The sequence below is a fragment of the Pimephales promelas genome, chromosome 3 (genome assembly GCF_988280905.1).
Source record: "Pimephales promelas chromosome 3, fPimPro1.hap1.1, whole genome shotgun sequence".
In the NCBI taxonomy this organism is placed as follows: Eukaryota; Metazoa; Chordata; class Actinopteri; order Cypriniformes; family Leuciscidae; genus Pimephales; species Pimephales promelas.
Window position 1 is genome coordinate 35,127,148 of NC_142771.1, and position 27,975 is coordinate 35,155,122.

At 37.5% G+C, this 27,975-nt stretch overlaps 1 protein-coding gene across 1 annotated transcript; it reads right to left on the minus strand.

Moving 5' to 3' along the window:
- Nucleotides 1–512: 512 nt before the first annotated feature.
- On the minus strand, nucleotides 513–27,975 carry atp13a1 (ATPase 13A1). The gene is made up of 25 exons (XM_039686181.2): nucleotides 27,486–27,975; nucleotides 27,230–27,319; nucleotides 26,395–26,658; nucleotides 23,744–23,899; nucleotides 23,350–23,419; nucleotides 21,828–21,934; nucleotides 21,614–21,743; nucleotides 20,581–20,636; nucleotides 20,270–20,396; nucleotides 18,524–18,661; nucleotides 18,317–18,437; nucleotides 17,955–18,112; nucleotides 17,626–17,801; nucleotides 16,213–16,323; nucleotides 16,019–16,144; nucleotides 14,427–14,535; nucleotides 14,145–14,338; nucleotides 13,946–14,042; nucleotides 9,339–9,523; nucleotides 9,136–9,250; nucleotides 6,716–6,912; nucleotides 6,489–6,631; nucleotides 4,155–4,266; nucleotides 2,938–3,081; nucleotides 513–956 (listed from the first exon to the last, which is right to left on the minus strand). Exons 1-25 carry the CDS (start codon nucleotides 27,810–27,812, stop codon nucleotides 846–848), a joined length of 3,564 nt encoding a protein of 1,187 aa, XP_039542115.2. The 5' UTR covers nucleotides 27,813–27,975; the 3' UTR covers nucleotides 513–845.

Genomic DNA, 27,975 nt, shown 5'->3' on the forward strand with positions numbered 1-27,975 from the left:
GCTACATTTGCAACCCATTCTGTCATGACTATTTTTCTTTATTTTTTTTAAAAATGTTATAATTTTCCTGTTTGAAATTTTTACTCCATGGTTATTTTTGAGTTATTGCATAAAAAATACATTTAAAATATACCAGTGTGATCTTTACACTTCAAAATGCCCTCCTTTCATTGACCTTAAAAAAAAAAAAAGGTTTCAAGCCCTTCTTTCACACTATTCCTGTTGAAGTGAAGATTTGATATGGAAAACAGCATACCAATGTTGTGCATTCATATCGTTTCATCATTTACATTCTTACATGTGCTTTAAAGCTTCAAGTGAAATAATGTTTCATTTAGTTTGTCACATGTATCATCATATGTTGCTGTTAAACCAAAGCAGTACAAAATTAACTTAGTTTCTCATTCTAATTTGCCAAAAGTCTCGACGAGAAAGAGTCGTGCAAATAAAACACCACAACAAGAGTTTTTTTGGTCATTTATAATCTTTGAGGTTTGTCTTTTTACAAAATGTTGAAAACAAAACAAAAGAAGAGAAACACTTCTTCAGTACGCCCCTGTCATAGCTTCACCCGCACTGAAACACACTCTCACTCTCAACACAATACTGTAGTTTTCTTGGCCTTCAGAGCGGAGGGGGTGGTTAAAGATGTCAGTAGAAAGAAAATGAAGCTAAAGTATTAAGACAGGGACAGGGAGGAAAAGGAAACACTGGGGGGGGGTGTTACAGTATTGAGTTTCACGCCCGCCGTTCGCATCTCGCCGAGTCCCGTGTTCCTGTAAAGCCCGTTCACAGTCTGGTCACGAGGGGCAGCAGCTGCTTTGGTGACTGTTGGCAATAACAGTTCATTTAGGCAACCTCAGGGTTCCTTTGCCCAGCAGAAACTGCAGAACTCGGTCCACCAGCAGGGCGGCGACAAAATCCACAACCAGGACCTGGGCTATTACTAACTTGAACTGAAGAGACAAAGAACATAAAAACATATTCATTGTAAATAGATACACATGTATGCCACTGATAAGAGGTCAAATACCCATTTGCATACTATATTTATAAAAGGTGGATAGTTTAGTTTTTTAAAATTAAAATAAATAAAGAAAATTTAAGGGAACACGACATGTCAAAATGTTCTCTAAATGTAAATATCCAAGAAGAAACACACCGAGTTGTATTAATAACACTTCAGAGTTTTAAAATACAACTTTCAGCAGATCTTAAGTACTTTATTTGTGTTGAATACAAAAAGAAAGAGAGAGAAAAACAGCTTAAGGCTTGAATAGCTCTGTTCCCAAACACTGAACCATCTGATCACACTACAAAGTGCTGTTCTTCCTCAGTATTTGTCTTTTTTTTTTCCTAGTCTTAAATCAAGAGACGTTTACCGGAGAAGCAAAATTACATAAGATGAGAAATCTAAAATGAAGTGAGTTTATGATTAAAACAAGAAGAAATATCTGCCAATGGACTCAGAAAAATCACCTTAATTCAAAACCCCATTGACAAATATTAGTTCTTGATTTATGTGAAACCAAGACTTCATTTATTCATTTTACATCTCAAAGAAATGCATCTTGATTTAGGAATGTTTAGATATCTGTATTATATATATAAAAAAGAAAAATACTGAGGAAGACATTTTATTTGCAATATATCAATTTAAGCCTTTCTACTCTGATTGAAGACTTTGTTATGGCCTTAATTTGTGGAAGGGTGAATTAAGACTTTAAGACCTTTTGAAGACCCGGGGAAACCCTGTATATAGCATGCCATGCAAGAATTGGATTAGCATGTCTCAAATAATATGCTGAAAAGTCAAAAGGTACCCAGGTTGGAAAACTATTTCATATGGGTTTTTTAAAGAATACATTTATTAAGCCTGTTGTGATTATTGATGAATCATCTGATCATGTTTATTCGATGTAAACTGAATTATTTATGATTCCACAACAACTGTGTGGGATACAATCACACTATCTCTATGCTCTCGTAAACTATACTTTTCATAGCATCAAATTAATCATACAAGTCTATTTTATTATAATTTCTTACTATATTACATACACTCCAAGTAAAATAAAATATTTCGGCCCATTCACACAAAGAATGACAACTATGAAGATAACTACAGTATATTGGCATCCACACCCCCCTACAATAATTTTGTTTATTATAAGCGCACGCTGAGTTTTGTCCTTGGCTGCTTTAAATGCTTGAGCTTGTTACAGCAGAATGGATTCTGATTGGCTGTAAATATTTTTATCGGTCATCAGCCGAACAGGCCTTTATGTTTACACTGTAAGTGCATGTTCGAAACGGACTGCGTTCAAAACGCAATTATTTGTATGCTAATTAATTGTCAGAACAAAATTCATGATAATAAACATTTATGGAAACATTTTGGATCGAGGATGGAATTAAAACAGTAACCAAAAACAATTTTAAATCACAATACTAGTATGTCACAACACTGTTGTAGTGACATATTAGCATATCAATGGAAATTGTTAAAGGAACACTCCGACTTTTTTGGACTTTAGCTTATTCACCGTATCCCCCAGAGTTAGATAAGTCCATACATACCTGTTTCATCTCTGTGCGGTTAAAAAGAAATCTGTGTCTCAAATGACCTGGTGATTTGTACACTCTATGACTATACAAATGACAACATTTTTATAGGAAAATGTTTGCTTTATTTTGTCTCTTGTTGGGATTAGTATGCTAGCTGTAGCCATTTACATCCAGTCTTTGTGCTAAGCTAGGCTAGCGGTGGGTACGTCAGACAGACTTACAGCACGCACTGAGATGAAAAAGGTATGGATGGACTTCTCTAACTCTGGAGGATACAGTGAATAAGCTAAAGTCCAAAAAAGTCGGAGTGTTCCTTTAAGCATGCAGTAAGCAACAGTTTGTGAATAGTGCGGTGTCCTGAATTCGTACCTCTGTTGGAATATCCACTAAGGCAAACTGTTCATTGAATTCCGGCGAAGATCCCGTCAGCAGCCCTACTATAGCGAGGCCGGATATAGCGATGCTCCACAGCAAGGGCCGGTTCTCGGTCAGAGACTCCATGAACGGATGACCCTGAACAAGACACGTTTGTTCAATCAGAGCAGTTAAAATAGACATTTTTAAAAAGTGTAGTTTGGACAAAAATGAACATTTGTTATTCACTGAAAATCTTCCGACTCATCCGCGCTTGCAGTGTTGTCACCGTTTACTAAATTCAATTAAAAATAATTTTCCTTCATTGAAATAAAACAAAATGCTAACATTAGATGAAAAAACCTCCAACTTAGAAGGGATTTTATTTCGGTTAGTTTCTTTTTTGTTTTTAAGCACTACAATTACTAAAACTGACATGAAAAAGCTAAATAGAAATATAACAAAACAAATGATAATATATATATATATATATATATATATATATATATATATATATATACACACACACATATATATATATATATATATATATAGTAAAATACATATAGTAAAAAAAAAAAAAAATATATATATATATATATATATATATATAGTAAAATACACACACACACACACACACACATATATATATATATATATATATATATAGTAAAATACGTACATATATACATATATTTTGTCATTTATATATATACATATATAAAAATAAATGACAAAAGCTCATAAAATTAATAAAAAACTAAAATTAAAACCTCGTAATATAAAATAAAATCGAATTCAAAATATTTATAAATACAATTATAGTATTTAAATTGCAATTGCAAACACTGCACCTCAGGAAACGCTGCGGCTGCAATGATGACCTGCAATGCATTTGTTGGTAACACTTTATTTTACAGTGTACTTGTTAAACGTTACATGTACTTACTATATAGTTACATGCGACTACAAACAACCCATGCAACCCTAAACCAAAACCTAATCTAACCCTAAAGTTAAGTCCATGTAGTTCAGTAATATCACTCAGTACTTAAATGTATAATTACACTGAAACAAGGACACCTTAAAATATGCACTGGAATGCACTATTCCTTAAAATGAAATAGAAAGGTGAAGCGAATGTTACAAAAGCCCTGAAAGTAAAAAGTAATCATTTCACAAATGTTCGATACATGTATTAAATATATCACATTATTAAAAATGAAAAGTACCTTATAATTAATGGCAAATGTAGCCATTTGCATGGCCATGGACATGATGTACACAGTACTGTTAATGAGACTGGGCTCAAACTCTTTGTACAGGTCCACAAACCGCTCTGCCCTGCAAGAGAGAGAGGAAACATGAGGCCAGATTGCAAATGATATGAAAATCAAACACAAATGTGAAGAATGACGTCGCATGTGAATAATGACTGGTACTGACTGAACTCTGATAGCGATATGAAGCGTCTTGAAGTCTTTTACTTTTAAAGAGAGTCGACGCTTTCAGAAGCGACAATGATCATAGGCCAACGTTTTTGGCAAAAAAACAAAAAACAAAAAAAAAAGATCATGGTTTCAAAATAAATATCAAGCAGCACATTTTTCAACATTGCTAATAATAAGAAATTTTCATTGAGCACCAAATCAGCATGTGAATGAAGAATGGAGTAATGATGGGAATTACATTTTAAAATATATTCAAATATAAAAAGTATTTTAAATGCTAATAATATTTCACAATATTACAATGTTTTTGGCCAAATGCTTTAGCGTGCATTCATGGTGTGACTTTTCAAAAACACAAATCTTACAGACCCCAACTTTTGAAAATTATGTAAATGTATAGAAAGGAATCAAGATTACTAAATGCTTTAATATATTTTTTTCTTCAAAACTGAAGTTTACTTTGGGCATATACAACTTCATACTACAGTAAATGCTAATCAGATATTTCAGTAACTTTATTATTATACAAGGACACTATATTTTAGCAGTTTATACACTCTTAGAAGAAATGGTTCTATTTAGAACCAGAAATGGTTCCATCCCCCGCTTCATATATGGAACTCCAAAACGGTTCTATATAGAACCATTTTTTTTTTGGTAAAAGGTTCTATTGGCCAAGTACGGAACCCCAGGGTTCTATATAGAACCCAGAGGAACCCTTTTATTAAGAGTGTACGTATACGCAAATACGTAGCGCTGATAGAACCTTTTAACCCTCTGGACTTCTTCGGTCAAAAATGACCGAAAACTGTTACGTTTTGCTTGATCGGATCGGGCTGAAACTTGGTGACTTTTGTTGTATTACCTATATGAACACACAAAAAAATCAAGGAGATGATTCTGATTTGTTAAAGGGTCGTAAAAAAAAAGTCACACTTAGCTTTCAAAAATGACCGACATAGGAAATGAATGGGAAATTCGAAAAAATAGGAAAACTCAGAGAAACTTTTGGTGGTACAAGCTACAGATCAGCAACTGTGCAGAAAAAAAGTGTACAGCAATGAAGGGGTGACACTCTAGAACATCAAAAGTGCAAATAAGACCACCCCCCCCCACACACACACACACACATACACAGATAAACTGGCAAGACTGCACCAGCAAATTTGTAGAATATGAAAAATAAAATCAATAAATGAGAAACAAATCTTGCTCAAATGCGCACTCACACACACACGCACACAGACATGAGAAATCATGTCTAAACCAACAAAAAGAATCAAAAAGCCTTTCTATGTATTTGAATAGGAAGCTATAGGCAGCCTACAGGCTGTACAGGACATTGCACACATGTAACTATTTTTTAAAGCCACTAGGTGGCGCTCTTCTACTTGAATTATTTTTTTTTATAAAGCTGGCACTCTATTTTGATGTGAAATGTTGTATTTATTGAAAAAAAATAAAAAACAATATAAAATAAAAATATGTATATTAATTCTAATGGAAAAAATAGCTCATACAAATTATATAATTCATGCAAAGTATCATAAAAAATTCTAAATAATAATCAAAAAATATTATAGAACAAAAATATATTTGAATGGTTATCCTGGGAAGAAGTAAAGTAAAATTTTAAGGCTTCGTCCGTTTTTGACCGGGAGGAAGCTAAGTGTAACCCATTTACGAAGAAGCCCAGAGGGTTAAGGTTCTATATAGAACCTTTTCTTCTAAGAGTGTAGTTACATGTAGTGTCTAGATACTATAGGACTTACTATAAATTGTGCATACTAACCCCCGCAAAACACCCTAACCCTATACCGAGTACATGTAGTTGCTTATTATTACTCAGTTTGTAAATGTATAATTACACTGAAACAGAGATGGTCCTCACTGCAGAACATGAACTCCAGGGGGATGAGTTGGATCCAGACCCAACTCCTCCTACCTTACATTTATCTAAACCTACCCATCTCCACCCCTTATATCTGGATCCAACTCCGCCCCCTGGATCTCGTGTACTGCAATAAGGTGTAAAGTGCAACCGATATTTCTAAGATTCCCAGTTACAAACTAGTTGGCATGATTTTCCCCATTTTTCATGTATCCCATGCATACCTGGGTGGGCTTCTGCTCTGTGCGCCCTTGTACAGATACACCAGACTGCAGAAGTGAACCGCAAACTGCAGCAGCACTGTGAGGACAGTGTACAGGTTGAAGATGTTGGGTAAAGGACGCTCTTTGGACAGGGTCTTCAAAGGCTGAGACGGACAGATATCGCACACAGTCAGTGAAACGCAGTTCATCAAACGACAAAGCAGCTTTAACAAACGTTACCATCTCACCTTTGACCTTGAGATGAACAGAAAGCAGCCGGCCAGCAGCAGGCCCTGAAGGGTCGCCTGGAAGTCGCTGAACTTGACCCCCTCCAGGTAGAGCACAGACTGACTGTAGGCCAGAACCAGAGCGTTCAGCGCCAGGATCTTAAACATCTGCAGGGTGGTCACCAGAGTACAGCGACCCTGTTTAATCACGTGACAGACTGAAAACAGGCGGGACAAAAAAAAGTTAGGCAAACCGCATGTAGGTCTAATAATCCGGGTACATTTTAAAACGTCGTATAATGCGTTTTAGTCCACACTATTGTCCTTAGTTTACACTTAAAGGTGCTTTGCGCAACATTTCATGTTAAAAATACCCGTTTTTCTAACCCATACATGCTAAAACAATTGCCTGATGGGCTGAATGAGCCCTTCTCTGATTGTTCAAAAGTAACAAAATCACATTACGTTCTCCGTTCAATAAAAAGAGTTGTACATTAGGTAACATAACCCATAACATTAGATCTTTTGTATGGCATAGGGTCTTAGGGGTCAGTAAAAATTATCTTCGAACTGGAAAAGCAACACTATTTTGAATGAATGGCCAAGCAAAACGTAGTTCAGTTAGTAACATCGTAGTTAGTTCAGTTAGTAACAACAGTTAGTTGTTAACAGTTAGCTTAGTGAGTGACATCGTAGCTCAGTTAGTAAAGAACACTAGCTCCATTTTAGAGCCAGACCGATATATCGGCAGACCGATATTATCGGCCGATATTAGGCATTTTCCAAACTATCGGTATCGGCAGTTATAACGGCCGATAAATTAATATTTCAAAAATAAAATAAAAACGGACGAAACACACTTGAACCATGTCATGAGTGTTGGAGTTGTATAGTTTGTCCACCAGAGGGCACTCTACACCTTTGCTGTTGGCAACACACATTGTGTTGGTCACGATAAATACATTGCTTGAATAACAAGTAAAAGAACATCCCCATCAGTTCTCTTAACTCAAAAAAATGTCCAGTTTAAAATAAACAAATAAATAAAATATCGGCCGATATATCGGATTTTAAAACCCAAAAATATTTGTATAGGTATCGGTCTTTAAAATCCTTTATCGGTTCGGGCTCTATATAATAATATTCTAATGAAAATAAAGGGTGCATGTTATATAGGTTGTAGCTGATTGCATAACTGTGTTAAACGCATGTAAAAAAAATAACTTCTCAGTGAAAACACACTTAAAAAAAGTAACGCAACACATTACTTTCCATAAAAGTAAATAAGCAATGTAATTAGTTGATTCATCAGGGAAAAACAACATTATACCGTAACGCATTACTTTCTATAAAAAAGTAACGTTTTCATTACTTTCTAGTAGAGCCCGACCGATAAAGGATTTAAGGCCGATACCGATTCAAATATTTTGTTGGTTTTAAAATCCGATATATTTTTTCTTTTTCAGAAACGCGCAACAAAACATTAACAAATTTCCCTAACATTAGTTATTTGTAGTTATTTAACTAAAATGGAGTTTAAACTAAAATAATATGATAATGCATTTAAAAAGTAACTTGTTTCTTTTATTGTCACAACAGAACAGACTGACGCATTAGCTAGCTTTGTGGTTAGCTAGTCTATGATGAGACATAATTTAGCAATGGATAACGTCATACTGCAAATTGTAATACATTTTCAATATCAGGCCAAGGAGAGATGATGCGTCTCATTGCTATAACCGTCACGTCAGTCAGTCAACTACACCGTAACAAAGTAACGTAATTATTACTAGCTAATTCCGCTTCACTCTCGGCTTATTGAACTGCGGCAAAACTGGACATGATAGTCACAAATTTTGTCATGCTTATTTGAGTTCAGAAAACTGATGGGGATGTTATTTCAATTGTTATTCAAGCAATTTATGTATCGTGACCAACTCAATGAGTGTTGCCAACAGGAACGGTGTAGAGTGCCCTCTGGTGGACAAACTATACAACTCCAACACTCATGACATGGATCAAGCGTGTTTTCATCCGTTTTTATTTTATTTTTGAAATATTCATTTATCGGCCATTATAACTGCCGATACCGATATTTTGGAAAATGCCTAATATCGGCCGATAATATCGGCCTGCCGATATATCGGTCTGGCTCTACTTTCTAGGGAGTAACTCATTGTAATACAGTTTTTGGAAAGTAATAAGCATCGTAATTAGTTACTTTATAAAAATATTGGAAAGCATTACTTTTAAGAGTAACTTCCCCCAACACTGCACATGACTAAACATGCTTGATCACTTTTGAATACCTTTTCAAAAGTCCACACTACAAACTTATCTCAGTTTTCGCAGAACAAAAATCAGTGTGGACCAAAAAGGTGCGTTTTCAAATGTATCCGGATTAATTTAGACAGCCTAAAATGAAGACATGTTCAACTTACTGCACTGTATGGAGGAGAGTTTAGAGGTGAATGGAGCAGCAATGGAGGCGTCGCCCAGTTTCACCACCTGAATCTGATCCTCTTCTAACTCTCGCAGTACCTGACTGATCCTCTCCTATGACAATTATGCAATATAGGGTTACATATATAGAGGAAATAGTTCAAGCTTCACAAACGTTGAAGCTTTAAATAAAAAAACCCACCTTTTGTGCAGCTAGCTGCTCCTCTCTCTGGGCCATCATTCTCTGCCTGGCTGCACGGGAGCTGAGTTTGACCCCTGAACTCGGGACTGGGGGTCCAGGTCTGGGATCTACAGAAAACTCTTTGTCTTTGCTTCTCTTCTTTTTCTCAGGCATGCGCTCTGGTGCGTTAGCTAACAAGGCCACACCTGGCAAACACAAAGGACATTTTACGATATGGGTGCATGTACTGATTAATGTGTGTTCCAGATTCAGTCCAAAACCATCTGTGACATGCTGTCGAGTCAAGTGACACTGAAATTGTCACTATGTTTTTAAAAAGAGCACAGGTAATGTACTCGTGTTTGTGTAAAGAGCAGTGGTTCTCAAGTAGAGGGCCTCGCAAACTTTCATAGGGGCCTCAAGATTTCACCACCAACCCTTTGAATAACCAGGGTTCCCAATGTCTTGGAAAACCAAGATATATGAGGTAGTCATGTCAATAAGTCATGTCATTTTATAAAAACCTAAAAGCACCATGGCCGTTTTGGTAACACTTCACTAACGTTAACAGATGGAACCGTATTGTAAACTGCATTAGTCAATATAAACTAACAAAATTTCAAGATTCAAGTCGAAAAATTTCGAGATTCAAGTTGAAAAATTTCGAGATTCAAGTCGAACAATTTCGAGATTCAAGTCGAACAATTTCGAGATTCAAGTCGAACAATTTCGAGATTCAAGTCGAACAATTTCGAGATTCAAGTCGAAAAATTTCGAGATTCAAGTCGAAAAATTTCGAGATTCAAGTCGAACAATTTCGAGATTCAAGTCGAACAATTTTGAGATTCAAGTCGAACAATTTTGAGATTCAAGTCGAAAAATTTCAAGATTCAAGTCGAACAATTTCGAGATTCAAGTCGAAAAATTTCAAGATTCAAGTCGAAAAATTTCGAGATTCAAGTCGAAATATTTCGAGAGATGAGAGTACGAGAATACAGTCTTCCGTAGAAGCTGCGTGTGTGCATTCACAGGCATTCATAATGGCGCAGAGCGAGTTTCACACTGTCTGTGTGTGTGCTTGTGTGTGTATGAGTTTGTTTGTTTTATCAAAGGAAATTCAACAGGTGCCAATCTACCAGCATAAGGCTACCATTAGAACATTATAGAATATACTAGGCTATCAGAGAATCTCTCCTCAACCATTAGTGGTTATTAAATCTGAGGAGATCACAGGATCCGCCCAAATGATTGGATACAGAATGAGGCACTTAAAATGTATCCAGAACGTATTTATGGTGAGGGAGACAGAACGGTTACTGTTGTGTTCTCGACCCAGATAGTGTTGCCTAGACGAGCACGAAAACACCTCATAAACACTGCCACTAGCACCTGTGTAGAATTTTGTTGAAATTAAAGTAAGCTTTTATTTTGTGTTGATCCATGGCAGTTCGACTTCACAAGTGCATTTATTTACACACACACACAGACGCGCGCATGCTCTGAGCTAGTGGATGCGCACTGTTATGAATGCACACTTCTATTATCGAAACACGTTTCGACGTAAATCTCGACACACGTTTCGACGTAAATCTCGAAACACGTTTCGACGTAAATCTCGACACACGTTTCGACGTAAATCTCGACACACGTTTCGACGTAAATCTCGACACACGTTTCGACGTAAATCTCGACACACGTTTCGACGTAAATCTCGAAACACGTTTCGACGTAAATCTCGACACACGTTTCGACGTAAATCTCGACACACGTTTCGCCGTAAATCGCGACACACGTTTCGCCGTAAATCTCGACACACGTTTCGACGTAAATCTCGACACACGTTTCGCCGTAAATCTCGACACACGTTTCGCCGTAAATCTCGACACACGTTTCGCCGTAAATCTCGAAACACGTTTCGCCGTAAATCTCGACACACGTTTCGCCGTAAATCTCGACACACGTTTCGACGTAAATCTCGACACACGTTTCGCCGTAAATCTCGACACACGTTTCGACGTAAATCTCGACACACGTTTCGACGTAAATCTCGACACACGTTTCGACGTAAATCTCGACACACGTTTCGACGTAAATCTCGACACACGTTTCGACGTAAATCTCGAAACACGTTTCGACGTAAATCTCGAAACACGTTTCGCCGTAAATCTCGACACACGTTTCGCCGTAAATCGCGACACACGTTTCGCCGTAAATCGCGACACACGTTTCGCCGTAAATCGCGACACACGTTTCGCCGTAAATCTCGACACACGTTTCGCCGTAAATCTCGACACACGTTTCGCCGTAAATCTCGACACACGTTTCGCCGTAAATCTCGACACACGTTTCGCCGTAAATCTCGACACACGTTTCGCCGTAAATCTCGACACACGTTTCGCCGTAAATCTCGACACACGTTTCGCCGTAAATCTCGACACACGTTTCGCCGTAAATCTCGACACACGTTTCGACGTAAATCTCGACACACGTTTCGCCGTAAATCTCGAAACACGTTTCGACGTAAATCTCGAAACACGTTTCGACGTAAATCTCGAAACACGTTTCGACGTAAATCTCGAAACACGTTTCGACGTAAATCTCGAAACACGTTTCGCCGTAAATCTCGACACACGTTTCGCCGTAAATCTCGAAACACGTTTCGACGTAAATCTCGACACACGTTTCGACGTAAATCTCGACACACGTTTCGACGTAAATCTCGACACACGTTTCGACGTAAATCTCGACACACGTTTCGACGTAAATCTCGACACACGTTTCGCCGTAAATCGCGACACACGTTTCGCCGTAAATCTCGACACACGTTTCGCCGTAAATCTCGACACACGTTTCGCCGTAAATCTCGACACACGTTTCGCCGTAAATCTCGACACACGTTTCGCCGTAAATCTCGACACACGTTTCGACGTAAATCTCGACACACGTTTCGACGTAAATCTCGACACACGTTTCGCCGTAAATCTCGACACACGTTTCGCCGTAAATCTCGACACACGTTTCGCCGTAAATCTCGAAACACGTTTCGCCGTAAATCTCGACACACGTTTCGCCGTAAATCTCGACACACGTTTCGACGTAAATCTCGACACACGTTTCGCCGTAAATCTCGACACACGTTTCGACGTAAATCTCGACACACGTTTCGCCGTAAATCTCGAAACACGTTTCGCCGTAAATCTCGACACACGTTTCGCCGTAAATCTCGACACACGTTTCGCCGTAAATCTCGACACACGTTTCGCCGTAAATCTCGACACACGTTTCGACGTAAATCTCGAAAACACGTTTCGACGTAAATCTCTGTGGCAAGATGACCGATGGTGGAGTCAGGAAGATGCAGGTTTTCTAAAATAGTCTCTTTTTTATTTATTTATTTTTTCACCTATTTTTTTTTTCAAATGCGTGCAAATATTTACAGTGTCAGGAAAATCAAAATGCAAAACAAAAACTGTTCAAAAAAAGAAATTAAAGAGGCATTAAGTTGCCAGGCTACATCTCTCAAGACCCTGCACACTTTTCCACTCATCAAAACTCTGTCACAGTCCGTTCTCTCTGCACACATCTCTCTTGCCATGGGTCTAATACAGCCGACAGTAGTCACTGACCTCCACAGTAGGGGGAAAAATACTATGGAAGTAAATGGAGACCATCAACAGCTTGACCACCAACAGTCCCCAGAACATCCTCCCCCCCATGATGATCCAAACCTGTATGAGCTTCTGACCTCTGCTGAACGCAAAAGACACTCTGAAGAATGTCGGCAACCAAACAGCTCGACTATTAGCACCGGCGTTTGGCTGACTGCATGCTGCGTGAGCATATCACGGCTCAGTCCGTGACAATCTTGAAACACGTTTCGACGTAAATCTCGAAACACGTTTCGACTTATCTCGAAACGCTAGATATTTTTTTTACGTTGCGGTTCAGGGCTTCCGTAAAAAATGTCTGGAATCTTGAAATGTAATAATTCACTATAATCATAATTTTTTTTTGTTATCTATTTATTCTAAATCTATAAATATTTATTGTGTAAATAGTTATCATTTAACACATAAAAAGATATTCTGCTCTGGAGTAATATTTATTGTGAAAAGCAAACCACAAATTTAAAATTAATTGTAAATGCGTCTCTTCAGGGTTATACAAATAACTCTTAAAGTGGGTAAAATATAAATTTAAAACAAAGTAAAAAATGTCAGTACAGTACTTTTATTTTGTTACTTTAGTACAGGAACAAAATAAAAGCCAATTAGTTAATTTTGCAAAGAAAATGTCTTTATAATATCACACAGTAGTTTCCTCACACAAGATAAATAGCTTTTTGTATATGAAAATAAATTGCTGCCCTGTCTAATTTAGGCAACTTAACTCAAATCAAAAATGTTTGTAGGTGAACCAAAGTAGGTGCTGGTTCGGAAAAAAACACGCTTTTCTGCTTTTAAACGCTCTAGACCGCACACCGCAATCTCCGCTTGTTTTAAACCTCGTGACAAGCTAAATTGACCATCTATGAGTCATTCATCTTGAATGACCCAGAAAATATGTGTTTTTTTACTGTTATATTTGTAAATTACACATGGAGAACGTCTGAAAACACAATGACTTACCAATGTGGGCATGTTTGAGCGCACCGACATCATTTGTGCCATCTCCACACATCAGCGTAATGAAACCCAGGCCCTTTAGACTAGTTATGACGAACTCCTGCACAGACAGGAAAATCAACACTTAACCATGACAACCAGCTCAACAACAAACCATACGTTTTGATTAAACACCGAGTGTGATAATTCCAGGAAAGCTGACCTTCTGTTTGGGGCTGACGCGAGCAAACACTCGCACATGAGGAAGCAGGGCGTGGAGTAAACGGGGTTCATAGGTCAACCTGGTCAGCCCCTCTCCTGTCACGCAGAGGTCGTACCGGCTGATCAAATCTGAGACTGAGGAAGGAGGTAGAGGCAGGCACACGCTGTCGTCTATGGACACCCACTGCCATTCATCTGCATAAAAACGTAACGAATAGATGTAATGGAGTCTGAACATGTTCCTCCAGCTCTGTCACACACACACACACACACACACACACACCTTGATCGGGGCCGGGCTGCAGTATGAGAGTGTGCTCTTTCTGGATGAAATGCAGCTCTCTGGCCACATGACACGCCGTTAGAGGGTTGTCACCTGTGATCATCACGACCTGTGGACAGAGAATGTGACCAACGTTAGAAAACCAATCAGGCAGCCAAAGGAAGAGGACTTTAAATGGCAAGAATCGGAAAACTATTTCTTGATAGATTTAATAAAAATTAACTGTAATGAAAAATCTGAATCAATGTGAAACACTATACTGAGTTATCCGGCCTTGAAGACTGATCAGATTCAGAAAAAAAAAGGGGAAAATAGCAGGAGCACCTCATTGCAAGACATGAGATCCAGGGGGGCGGAGTTGGATCTAAATTTAAGGGGCAGAGAAGGGTAGGATTCGGGATCAGAGGGAAGAGATGGGTAGGATTAGGGTTGAGGTTAGGGATCAGGGGGTGGAGATGGGTAGTATTAGGGGTGGGGTTAGAGATGGGGGTGGAGATGGGTAGGATTAGGGGTGGGGTTAGAGATGGGGGTGGAGATGGGTAGTATTTGGGGTGGGTTTAGGGATCAGGGGGTGGAGATGGGTAGTATTAGGGGTGGGGTTAGGGATGGGGGTGGAGATGGGTAGGATTAGAGATCAGGGGGTGGGGTTAGGAATCAGGGGGCGGAGATGGGTAGGATCAGGGGTAGGTTTAGGTATATGTAAGATGGGAAGAGTTGGATCTGGATCCAACTCCTCCTCCTGGATTTCATGTTCTGCAGTGAGGACCATCTCGAAAAAAGGGGAAAATTGATTTCAAATCAATTTAAATGTAGTCCAAAAAAAATTAAAAAATTCTTCAGAATTCATTCTAATAAGCCGATTTGGTGTTCAAGAAACATTTCTTATTATTAAAAGTTAACAGTATTTTTTAACACAATTTAGCAGATTCCCTGATGAATAGAACGGTCAAAAAGGAAAGCATTTATTTGAAATAGGAATATTTTGTATTTAAATGTAATTTGTCCTTGCTGAATAAAAGTATTAATTTTTCCAAAACAAGATTTTACAAAAATATTACTGACCCCAAACATTTAAACGGTGGGGTATACATAAACAAATCACAAGAATGAAGTAATATTTATTACATTATGAAATTTTGAAAACATACTTCCAGTCTCCATTCTGTTTTTTCAAGCCAGATTCATCATCATTACTTTTGCCAGTGCACATCGGCAAGCCTTTTTGCTCTCAATTTATATTTTAAAGGCTCAATATTGTGGTTTGGTATATCCCTGTCTCATAGAACAATATAACATAAAATTTCCTTTCTCAGTCCTGAAACTCAAACCATTTTCCGATGCCACCCCAATGTATAAATTCAAGTAATTCAATGAATATCATAAACATGCGATTACTAGACTATTGGCTTAAATGAACGACTACTATTAGACTAGAAAAGTTAAAGGTGGACCTATAAATTAGAGATCTTTACAAACTCCAATACAAAAATCGACCTGGTTTTAGGTCATTTCCAACAGCGTCATTATTTATACAGAGGCTACATGTCAACTGTTAGCAAACACACGCTAACATATGAAGTTTATCCACTCACATGATGTGAGGCCTCTTGTATCTCTCGGATCACTGCTTTGCTGTCGGTCTTGAGTGGACAGGACACGACCATGAACCCTGCGAAGCGCAGGTCACACTCCAGCACCTCCCGGCTCAGCTCTCTCACCTGCACACAAAGAGAAGGATTACAACAGCGTTCAGCCTTTCATTCAGGGGTCACCGGTGAACACATACCTGCTGATGGCTCAGGTGGCCCATCTCTTTGTATCCCAGTGCGAGAACTCTCGCTCCCTCCCGGGACATCTCTCTGTGCACCTCGTCATAGCTGGCTGGACACTCACAGAACTGAACAAACAACAATCTCTTAATAAACTGTTTATGAACAACAACCTACAGTGAATGCACAAATAAGTCAAAAATGGCAGCAATGGATGACATTCATTTTATATTAGGTGTGATGTAACCCTCACTATTAGCAACAATCAGTCGACATTTGCGGAGCAGGATTTTGGACCAATGAGATTTCCCTTCAAGGCTTGTTCAAGGTGTGACCCTCTTAAAGGGATAGTTCACTTTGAAATAAATGTTTGGTATGTTTTAGCTTACCTCAAGGGCATCCAAGATGTAGGTGTCTTTGTTTCAATTTTGATATTTTTAGGTCAAAGCATTCGAGTCTGTCAGTCATATAATGGAGGTCTATGGTCACCACCTCAAAGAGCATGCACAGAGAAGTCCAAATTAAACATGATTTAATGACTCGTAAATGTAAATACACATTGATGGCCTAAGACACGAAACGAGCGGTACCTCTTGTTACCACAGCCACGTCTAAGAGATCCGAGGGCGCGGGCGCTTCTGCGGCAGAAGTGATCTCTCGCACGGTTGTGAAAAAAAAAAAAATCAGCGTTTGTCTGTTGATATATCGAAATCGTCTTCCATTGCCCTGTATATCTAAATATGTTTAGATCTTCACATTGAAGGGTAACACTTCTGAAATCTGTGTAAACAATGAGTAAAGCACAAGTAAAGCGCAAGACCACTTCCGCCGTTTGCGCAAACTGAAGCGCCCACGCCCTCAGAGTACTTGGACATGGCTGTGGTTACAAGAGGTAAAAACGATATAAATACTGTTCGTTTTCTCACACAAACGGCTCGTTTCATGTCTTAGGCCATTAATGTGTACTTACATTTACGAGTCATTAAATCATGTTTAATTTGGACTTCTCTGTGCATGCTCTTTGAGGTGGTGACCATAGACCTCCATTATATGACTGACAGACAAGAACGGTTTGACCTAAAAATATCAAAATTGAAAATACTGTGGAAACAAAGACACCTACATCTTGGATGCCCTTGAGATAAGCTAAAACATACCAAAAATTAATTTCAATCCCTTTAAACCACTAAAACCCTATCATGAGCTGAAAATGATCGCTTCTCTCTGAATCTCGCAGCGCATATATTTTCATTTGTTTATTTTATATTTAAGGTATATTTTGGGTGGCACACAGTCCAAAGACATGCAGGTTAGGTGTGAATGCAAAGCCATGTAATAAGGCGGGGGATCAGGAAAAGACCTGGCAACCTACCCCGGAAAAAAAAAAAAAGAAAAAAAAAAAAAAAACATTGAGCAAAAGAGATGCTCACCATGTCCTTCAGGGTCTCAGGTGCACCTTTAACGGTCGAGATGTAGCAGAGCTCTGTGGAGCCCATTCGCTCAAATGACGCCAGCACTGACATCCTCTTCAGAGCACTAGCGAAATGAAACCTCTGGTGGATCTTCAGCCCTGGAGTCTTTATGCTGCGCGGAAACACCTTCTCGTCTAAACAAAGGGACAGAAAGCATGCAATACATTGAGAATTTATGTGAACATTATTTAAAATGACTGCAATTTTGACAAAACTAAAGATTTTAAATATTTTCTAACAAAAGAGTGGATGAAATTACACACAAAGACCATGTGTTTAAATCAGACCTTTAGTGAGCGTCCAGTCCGCTGCGGTCAGCATGGCCTTCTCCAGCGGATCACCCACCAGCTGTCCATCATCTAGCGTGACCAGCGAATGACACGTAGCCACCACCCGATGAGTGTCCACTGGGATCTCTGACACGGGCATCACTTGCTTCCCATCTCTAAGGAAAGGAGGAACAGAAAAAGACAATAAAATATTTTCACATTTCCAGAAGTCGTCATAGGCCACATACACACTAAATTCAGTTGTCAGTTCACCTTTCAATGCTTAATCCTGTTCTGTACACACACAGTTCTGTAATTTACTAGATTGAAAACAGCATTCTTCAACCTAAAAGCTCAGAGGCCAGACTTGAAGGCTTTACCTGAGCCCTGCGACGCCACGGACTACCAGGCTGTCGCTTGTCAGGGTGCCGGTCTTGTCGAAACAGCAAATCTCCACTTTCCCAGCAAAGGGGATCCTGAAAGGTTCTGTGCAAAACACATCTGGAAGAGAAGAATATTCGAGGATACGTCTGAGAAGGGAGAGGCCAGTGAGATTAAGTCATGATGATCATGTTGAGGTCACTCACAGAGTTTGGCCAGCGCTATGAGAGAGGTGTTAACAGCCAGTGAGAGCTCTATGGGTAATTCAGGAGGCACTACTGACGTGAGGATCAGAGTACACTCCAGAAACAGCTTATACTTGTTTCTGCTCGGGTCTTTCGTCCCTGAAAGAGACAGAGAGTGAAGTATGAGACAGATGATACATTATATCTAACGCTCCTCCAGGATCACAGATAAATCCCTAAAAAAATGATGTGATCATTTTTATGTAAATAAGATACACGCCACCATTTTGGAGTCAATAAGACTTAGAAATTAACACTTTTATTCAGCAAGGATGCATTAAACTAATCAAAAGCGACAGTGAAGACTTTTCTAATGTTACAACATATTTCTATATTATTTCTCTATATATTCATATTTCATATATTTCTCAAAATATATGTGTGGTCCTGTGTTTATAAAAATTATTTTGTATATAAAAATTCACACACATGCATGTATATTTAAGAAAAATGTGTTATTAATATATAAAATATTTATATTTAATATAAATAATGTATATATATATATATATATATATATATATGAAGAGTTCAGAGGAAAAAGCCTCTAAGTGCCATTTGAAATTTTCTTCTAGAATGATAATTTTTATCAAGCTTGTATTTTTAAATTCAATGATTTCACTTAAATGGCAATGATACTTACCTATTAATTGTTATTTAAGTGAAATTACTGAACTTAAATATACAAGTTTGACAAAAATCATCATTAAAGAAAAAAATTTCAAATGGCATTTAGAGGCTTTTGCATCTGAACTCTTCATATACACACACACACAGTATATACATGCAAATATTTCTTAAATATACAAGCATGTGTGTGTGTGTATATACAAAATAATTATACACTACACACACATATATTACAGTATGTAAACACAAACTTTTACTTTGGATACGATTAATCGTTGCCCAGCCCTAAATTAAAAAAAAAAAAAAAAAAATCTTATCTTGGTTTACAGAAAAAAAAAATACTATTTTGTATATTTGAAAATAACTATTTTGTTAACTGAAAATAATAAGAAATGTTTCTTGAGCCTCAAATCATTATTAGAGTGATTCTACACTGAAGACTGGAGTAATGCTGAAAATTCAGCTTTGATCACAGGAATAATGATTTTTTTCAAATACATCCAAATAGAAAACAGTTATTTTTAACTGTCATCATATTTTCACATAATATTCATCATATCTGTTGTTACTGTAGATTTCATTAAATAAATGTAGCCTGGGTGAACATAAGACTTCATTAAAAAAAAAAAAATAATAAAAAAATCTTACCAACCCTAAACTTTTCAATGGTACTGAAATTCCAAAATTGAAACAAATTTTAGAAATGGAAGAAAAAAAAATGTGTGGAATGTACAAATATCCCACAAGGGCTTGTAAAGCGTACAAAATGAGCAATAAACATAGATCAGGTGGGTTTTTAAGGGGCAGTTGACAAAAAATGTGTTCTTGAGTTAAAAAGAAAACAAGACAGCACACAACTGAACTATTTTTAAATATTTTGCATATCTTAAACTGTAATTAAGCAGTTATTAAAGGAGATACATTCCCTGTGACATTTTGGAGCAGGTTTTAGTGTCTAACAGTATTAACCCTTAACTTCACATAAAAATGAACCACACAAATTAATCAGTTGATTTTTGAAAAAATAGTCAACTATCCTGCCTGTGTAAGGAGATTTTACAGATAAACGTGACTCACCCTCGACCCAAACATACACAGCTGCTGCAATGGCAAAAACCAACAAGAAAAGGATAAAGATAAAGGTCTCCAGGTTGTTGGCCGTTACCCTCTTCACGCCAAACAGAATCGTTCTCAATAATTTGCCCTAAAAAACAACAAGTTCAGACATTTTTTAAAGACACAAGATTAAAGGAGAGGGTTTGTGTGGTTGCGACTTGTTTTCCCAACCCTATCCCTCATTCTTCTCTTAACTGTTTCCTGTTAATATTCCACATAAATAGTGGCAAAATGTCCTAATAAATAACTTGCCACTTGATCAAGCACCTCACCTGAGAAGTGTAGAATCCCGTCCGCAAAACATAAGCAACACAGCCATTGTCCACAGCTGTGAAAAGAGAGGGAAAAAAAGAGGATAATTACATACCAATTTTAAACTGTGATATTAATCATATTTAACCACTTAAAACTAGTAAAGTCACCAATTGACAATTCTTGTGTTCATTATAAATGATTTTATCCGTGCACATCAGTTTTTAAAATTCAAAATAACTCTGCAGCTCATCTTCTCTTCTTTGATAATGCGTTTACTGTCTTGAGGGCAGTATCAACCTGTCACTCACATCATGACATCACAGCAACAGCAAACCACAACCATCGAACACTCCAATCAAGTGCCATCCTACATTTTTTTTCTTGTTCAGAGTCAAACACCACCTTGCTTTAGTAGGAAATACTGCCTAGAAAACTTTTAGTCATAATGGTGTCGACTCGTGTTGTTTCCGTGTTCAAGAATTCAAAAAGTGTTAGGTGTTAAAACGAACAAATCTTTTTCCGAGTCATTTGGTTCATTCAACGGACGAAACGAATGAACTGACTCGGAAAAAGATTCGTTCATTTTGATAAATGAGTTCGAACAGGAGAGTCATGAACGCGCATCACAACAGAGCAAGGCGACCATTTGAGCTTATAAAACTTAAATTTTGTTATTTATTTATTAAATGAGCGATCGTTTCGCTTGAAAATACCCTTTTTCATCATCTGGTGTCGTTTAAAGCCCTTTGAAGCTGCTCTGAAACTCTCATTTGGACCTTGAACCGTTTGGTTCCCATTGAAGTCCATTATATGGAGAAAAATGCTGGAATGTTTTCATCAAAAACCTTAATTTCTTTTCGACTGAAGAAAGAAAGACATGGACATCTTGGATGACATGGGGGTGAGTAAATTATCAGCAAAAGTTTTTTAAAAGTGAACTACTCCTTTTAACGTAAGGGTCTTGGAAACATATTATGTGTACATAGTGTTCCTTGAATAAATCTAAGGTTTATCAGGCTAAATCACATGTTCACAGCTGTGAGTACTAACGTTTTAGTCCAGCGCTGGTTCGCAGAGGCGGGCTGTGCTGAACCACTTTGGTGCCTCCTGAGATGATGTGAAGTCGCGAGTCGGCCTGCAGGTCCAGGATCCTGTCAGGGTCCAGATCCTCCACAGGCTCCTGCAGACACAACACAGCCAGTTACACACAGCGGATTCGGCGGAGGTTTGCTGCCGATTCTGTGGAGAGAGCGACCGGACGCACCTTCATCTGAGGCACAGACTCTCCCGTGAGCATGGCCTCATCCACAATGCAGCGGCCGCGCAGTAGCAGCACGTCACAGGGAACCAGGTTATCCTGAGGAGACCGTCCTGCCACCACACGACAAGTGAGTGTTAGATTAGCATTTGGATGTATGAAGTCAGTACTAGAAACATGTGACAACTAGAAGCCAAATGATTTTTAACAGTGTAAACTACCATTCAAAAAGTCTGTAAGATTTATTTATGGTTTGGAAAGAAGTCTCTTATGCTCATTAAGGCTGTATTTATTTGATCAAAAATATTGTGAAATATTATTACAATATATAGTACTTATAAAAAAAGGTTGACTATTTGAGTATATATTAAAATTGAATTTATTCCTGTGATGCAAAAGCTGAATTCATTCCTCCAGTCATTCTAATATGCTGAAGAAATATTTCTGATTATCATCAATATTGAAAACAAATGTGCTGCTTCATATTTTACTGGAAATTATGATATATGTTTACAGGATTCTTAGATGAATAGAAAGGTTTTGTTTGTTTTGTTTTTTTAAACAGCATTTCATTTTTTAACATTATAAATTTATTTATTGTCACTTTGATTCATTTCTTTCAAAAAACAAACAAACCCCAAACTTTTGAATAGTAGTGTATATACAAACTTGCTTAAAGTATGAGTAATAGTATAATAGTATGTTTAAGCATATCTCAAGTGTACAAATATTTTTGGAGCTTCCGAATGCCATATAGATGCAAAGATTTTCTAGCATTGAAAATATTTTGGCTACCACCATAATTAATCGTTTTCTTAATAAATCCTGATTATTATTCATCGTTTATTCATTATTCATTGTCTGGAATCGTTTAAAGCTGCACTGAAACTCTCATTTGGACCTTGAACCGTTTGGTTCCCATTGAAGTCCATTATATGGAGAAAAATCCTGGAATGGTTTCATCAAAAACCTTAATTTCTTTTCGACTGAAGAAAGAAAGTCATGGACATCTTGGATGACATGCGGGTGAGTAAATTATCAGCAAAAGCTTTTTTTTTTTTAAAGTGAACTACTCCTTTAAATCTTGGAGTCTTCAAAATAATAGACCCGACACTTTTTCTATGAAATGTATAATTTTTTTGTTCATTTTATCACTAACTTTTCAAATCAGTCACTCAGTGACTTTTTACGAATACATTTAAATATTTTCAAATATGAAATAGTTTTTAAGCACTTTGTTTTATGATCACTCCTGACAGCGATTGTCATTCATTTCAAGAACAAATACGATAATTAATTTTATAACCTTTCTCTTTGCTTTTATTTTGGATGTATTGTCAGTACTGGGCTCACAGTTCACATGGGTAGAGTACTTTTTACTGTGTGTGTGTGTGTGTTCGTCCGCCACCATCAAAGACCATTTGTGACCCAGATTAATGAATGAATGAGGCATTTATATAGCGCTTTACAATGGGCTACTGTACATCCAAAGCTCTTTACAATCAAATCAGGGATACATCAAACTCACCAACTGAGACAATGTCTCCAGGGACTAGTTCATCGCTGGATACAGGCCTCCATTTTCTGTTTCGATAGACCTGTTACAAGTGGAAAAAGCTCAAATTATACATATTGCTCTTATTCTAAATTAAGCAATAAGGCAAGAGATTACTTTCATAAAATAGTTACTATGTAATGTAACTCCTCATACTTTCAATAAAATATATAAATATGGTAGCTGTGCATTTTACTATATTGTGAATGATGTCACAAATGGAATGCTGCATTGACCAATCAGAAGGCAGAAGCAGGACTGTGTGCTTCATAAGGAACATTTCGATGAGAGTTAGTAGACAAACGTGGGCGTTTCACAACAGATGAACAAAAACTGGAGCTGGAAGCTGAAAGCAGTCGCGGTTTACCTGAATCATGTACGGTTTGTTCCCCATCCTGCGGATTTCTGACATGTTCCTCATCTGCTGCTGCACCAGAGACGCTTCAAACGCCACAAGCATGAAGAGCGTAAAGACACTGTAGTACCAGTACTCATCCAAACACCACAGACCCACACAAAACACCTGCAGGAGAACAAAGCCATGCAGGTCATTCCATACCCACAGGGGAGGAGAGCTTCTCAATCCGGGATGGACGCAGGATGAATATTTCACACATTTTTAATGTTAAAAAGCCAAACCAGGATTGAGAAACCCCGCCATAAAATGGTGCATTTGCAGTATATTTATACATTTATAATGTACAGGCATAAATATATGAGTAGTAACTGATTATATCTGGACAGCTTCCAAAAATTAAGTACTTGTAATTGGATTAGATTACATTTTAAAGTTGTAATCTTGTTTTTATTGATTATTTATTCACACAGTGTTACTAAATGACACAGAATTTATTGATTCTCTTCAATTCTTCTTTTTCCTTTCTAAAAAAGCCTATCATCATACACACATATATTAGGGCTGTCAAAGGGCTGTGGGCAACCAAAATAAAAGTTTGTGTATATATAAATATATAAAAAAAAATATATATATATATATAAATACACACACATGCTTCTATAGACCATTTCACAAGATGTAAACAACAGTGGTCCAGAAGCACTTCCTGTTTCAGTTTGTAACTGTTTTCTTTATTTCACATGTAAAGAAAACATCTTAAAGATGTTTGTTTAACTTTTTGATTCAGTTTTAAATGTTCTGTTGGTTGTATTTTATCCCAGCTTTTATATAGTGTCAAAAAACTGAAACAGGAAGTGCTTCTGGACCAGTGTTGTTTACATCTTGTGAAATGGTCTATATATTTAAGAAATATTTTCATGTATATACTGTATATAGATTTATATGTAATTTATATTAAATAAATATTTTATATATAAATAATATTTTTTTTCTTAAATATACATGCATGTGTGTGTATTTATATATACAAAATAATTATACACAGTGCACCCACATATATTATGTAAACACAAACTTTTATTTTGGATGCAATTAATCGTTTGACAGCCCTAATATACACACACACACACACATAATTTTGTATATATAAATACCTATGCATGCATGTATACATTTAAGAATTATTTGCACTTAAATTCTGTGTGTGTATATATATATATATATATATATAAATACATAATCTATATTATATAATTATAAATATTTTATAAATGAATAACACATTTTCTTAAATATATACATGCATGTGTGTGTATTTATATATACAAAAAATAATTATATACAGCACAGACAAATATATTATGTAAACACAGACTTTTATTTTGGATGCGATAAATCACAATTAATTTTTGCACAGCCCTATTGTGTGTATATATATATATATGTATCTATGTTGTGTGTGTGTGTGTGTGTGTGTGTATATATATATATATATATATAGTATATATACATATGCTCAAAGTCTACATGAAGGAGAGGCAACAGCACTTGATGACTGAATTTACACTTTTAAAGGGTTAGTTCACCCAAAAATGAAAATTAAGTCATTAATTACTCACCCCCATGCTGTACCAACCCCGTAAGACCTTCGTTCGTCTTCGGAACACAAATGAAGATATTTTTGATTAAATTTGAGAGCTGTATAACTACCACATAGACTTCCGTGACTGGCTCTTGACGGCCCAGAAAGTCAATGAAGAAAATGTTTAAATATCCCAAGTGACTACCGTGGCTCAACTATATGTTTATCAAGCGACGCGAATACTTTTTGTGCGAAAAAACAAACAAAAATAACGAGTTTATTCGACTATTTCTTTTCTTCCTTGTAGGCCAGAAACGAGACTTCCTTAGATTTCCACGACGCATGCGCGAGAACTGCGATCTGAAGTAGTGAAGCTGGTGTGAGCAGATCGCAAATCTCGCGCATGCGTCGTGGAAATCTAAGGAAGTCTCGTTTCTGGCCTACAAGGAAGAAAAGAAATAGTCGAATAAACTCGTTATTTTTGTTTGTTTTTTCGCACAAAAAGTATTCGCGTCGCTTGATAAACATATAGTTGAGCCACTGTAGTCACATGGGATATTTAAACATTTTCTTCATTGACTTTCTGGGCCGTCAAGAGGCAGTCCTTTAGGAGCCAATGTGGTAGTTATACAGCTCTCAAATTTAACCAAAAATATCTTCATTTGTGTTCCGAAGACGAACGAAGGTCTTACAGGGTTGGTACAGCATGGGGGTGAGTAATTAATGACTTAATTTTCATTTTTGGGTGAACTAACCCTTTAAAGAGTGTTTTCTCATCATTGCATATCCAATCAACTCCAGATAAATTTTTAATTATTATTTGAATCATCACTCAAGTGAGTCATCTCTGTATTCTCAGTATTATTGCCTTTGTAAGGTTTGGTCTTTTTAAAATTAGGTCAAAAGTAATCAAAAAGTAGCCAGAATACATAACCTAAAATGTGCAAGGTAATAGATTACGTTACAAGTACAATTTTTTTTACCATGTAATTCGCAATCTGTAACTGACAACAATTTGTGAGTAATCTACCCAGCACTGCATTTCAGTAAAATAAAGGCACATGCACCGCAGACGTACCTGGAAGACAAAGAAGGGTGCTGTGGCTCTCTCCTTGAAGAGCTCCAGGAAGTCCGGCACCATCATCTCTGCACGGTTGGTGCCGTAGAGCTTCTCTGCAGCCCGCAGCTGAGCCTCTTCCTGATAGCCTCGCCAGTCCTGGAAATGACTCATGGGAAAGCTGATCGGAAACGCCACCTGCAGAAAGCGCTTCTTCTCCTTGCTGTCGTACACATAACGGATCTTCTGGAACTCAAAGGACAGGCTTTCCGCTCCATCCTCATCCTGCACATACATCCATACATTTTTTCCCCATCTAACCTACATTTAGGATTTCAACACCTTTTGACCAATCAATTATCATGATTTACAGATAAAAAAACTTCTGAAAATCTGAAATCTAAATACTGGAAAATCATATACATTTAAGATTTATTTATTTCCAATAATACCCTGTATAAAATAAGGAGCAGATTTGAGGGAAATATACATTGATGATGTCTAAAAATAGGCTTATATCCAAATGAAAACCTAATAAAAGTAAGAATTTAAGCCAGAAAGCGATCTTATAAGCAATTAGGGAATACATTGTGTTTATTTAGGACTATATGTGCATCTACTGCTTATGGAATTATACATTATTTTCTTAATTTTTCCCATCAGATGGCACAAATATGCGTTATCTGCAATGGATTTGTTCTATTTTTAACTTATACCATATTAATTGAAAGTTATATAAAAATATTACAAAATCTACTACATTCATTTCATTAAAATGGTTACGTTTATTGCCTGGGGGATTTATTTTGAGGATAACAAATGTGACCCCTAAACACCAGGAGAAAAAAGCTCTCACCTTATCCCTCAGAAGAGGCACTAATTCAGCTGAACCATTGTTGGGTGTTGGTATAACTTTTGCAAATGTGGCTTTGTCTGGATCAGACTCCTGTTTGAAATATAATTGCATAATTACAGTCAGCTTACTGTGCATTACTATGAGACACAACAAACATATGCTTGGATTTTTGACTTAGTCAACCCACCCCCAAGTGTGTTAGTCTTTCAAAACAATGCTTAAATTGCACATATATGTTTAATGTGTCATCTTTCACCTTTGAGCAAGTGAGCCAGCAGTGCGCGTGCACGGACCAGTAGCCAGAGAGCACTGTCAGGACGTGCGCGATCCCGAGAGCGGCGAGAGCCAGCAGGCCGGCTTCAACATACTCGGATGCCCCGTAAACCCCAAACCACGTATATAAGCAGAGTGGGTAGAGGAGGAGGAACGGGAACACCGTACCGTGCAGGACGCGTGATCTGCGGCTGTGGAGAGACACTGATCTCACCAGCTCATCGCTCGGCGCGCGCGTCTGCGTCCGCGTCCCCCCCGTGCCATCAACGCCGTCCGCGGCCATATTTCCCTCTTTTTTAGCTTCATCCATTCTAGAGTGTGCCTTCCTCCGTCGACCCTCCTACTCTCCACCTCCTCCTTGCAGGCGCTGATGGTAAAAAGTCAGCTTCGCACCGGCCTGTTGTCTGGCCACTCTTCAGATTTCTGAAAAATATCAGACACATACGACAGTTTCCGCATACGCAAGCACGTAT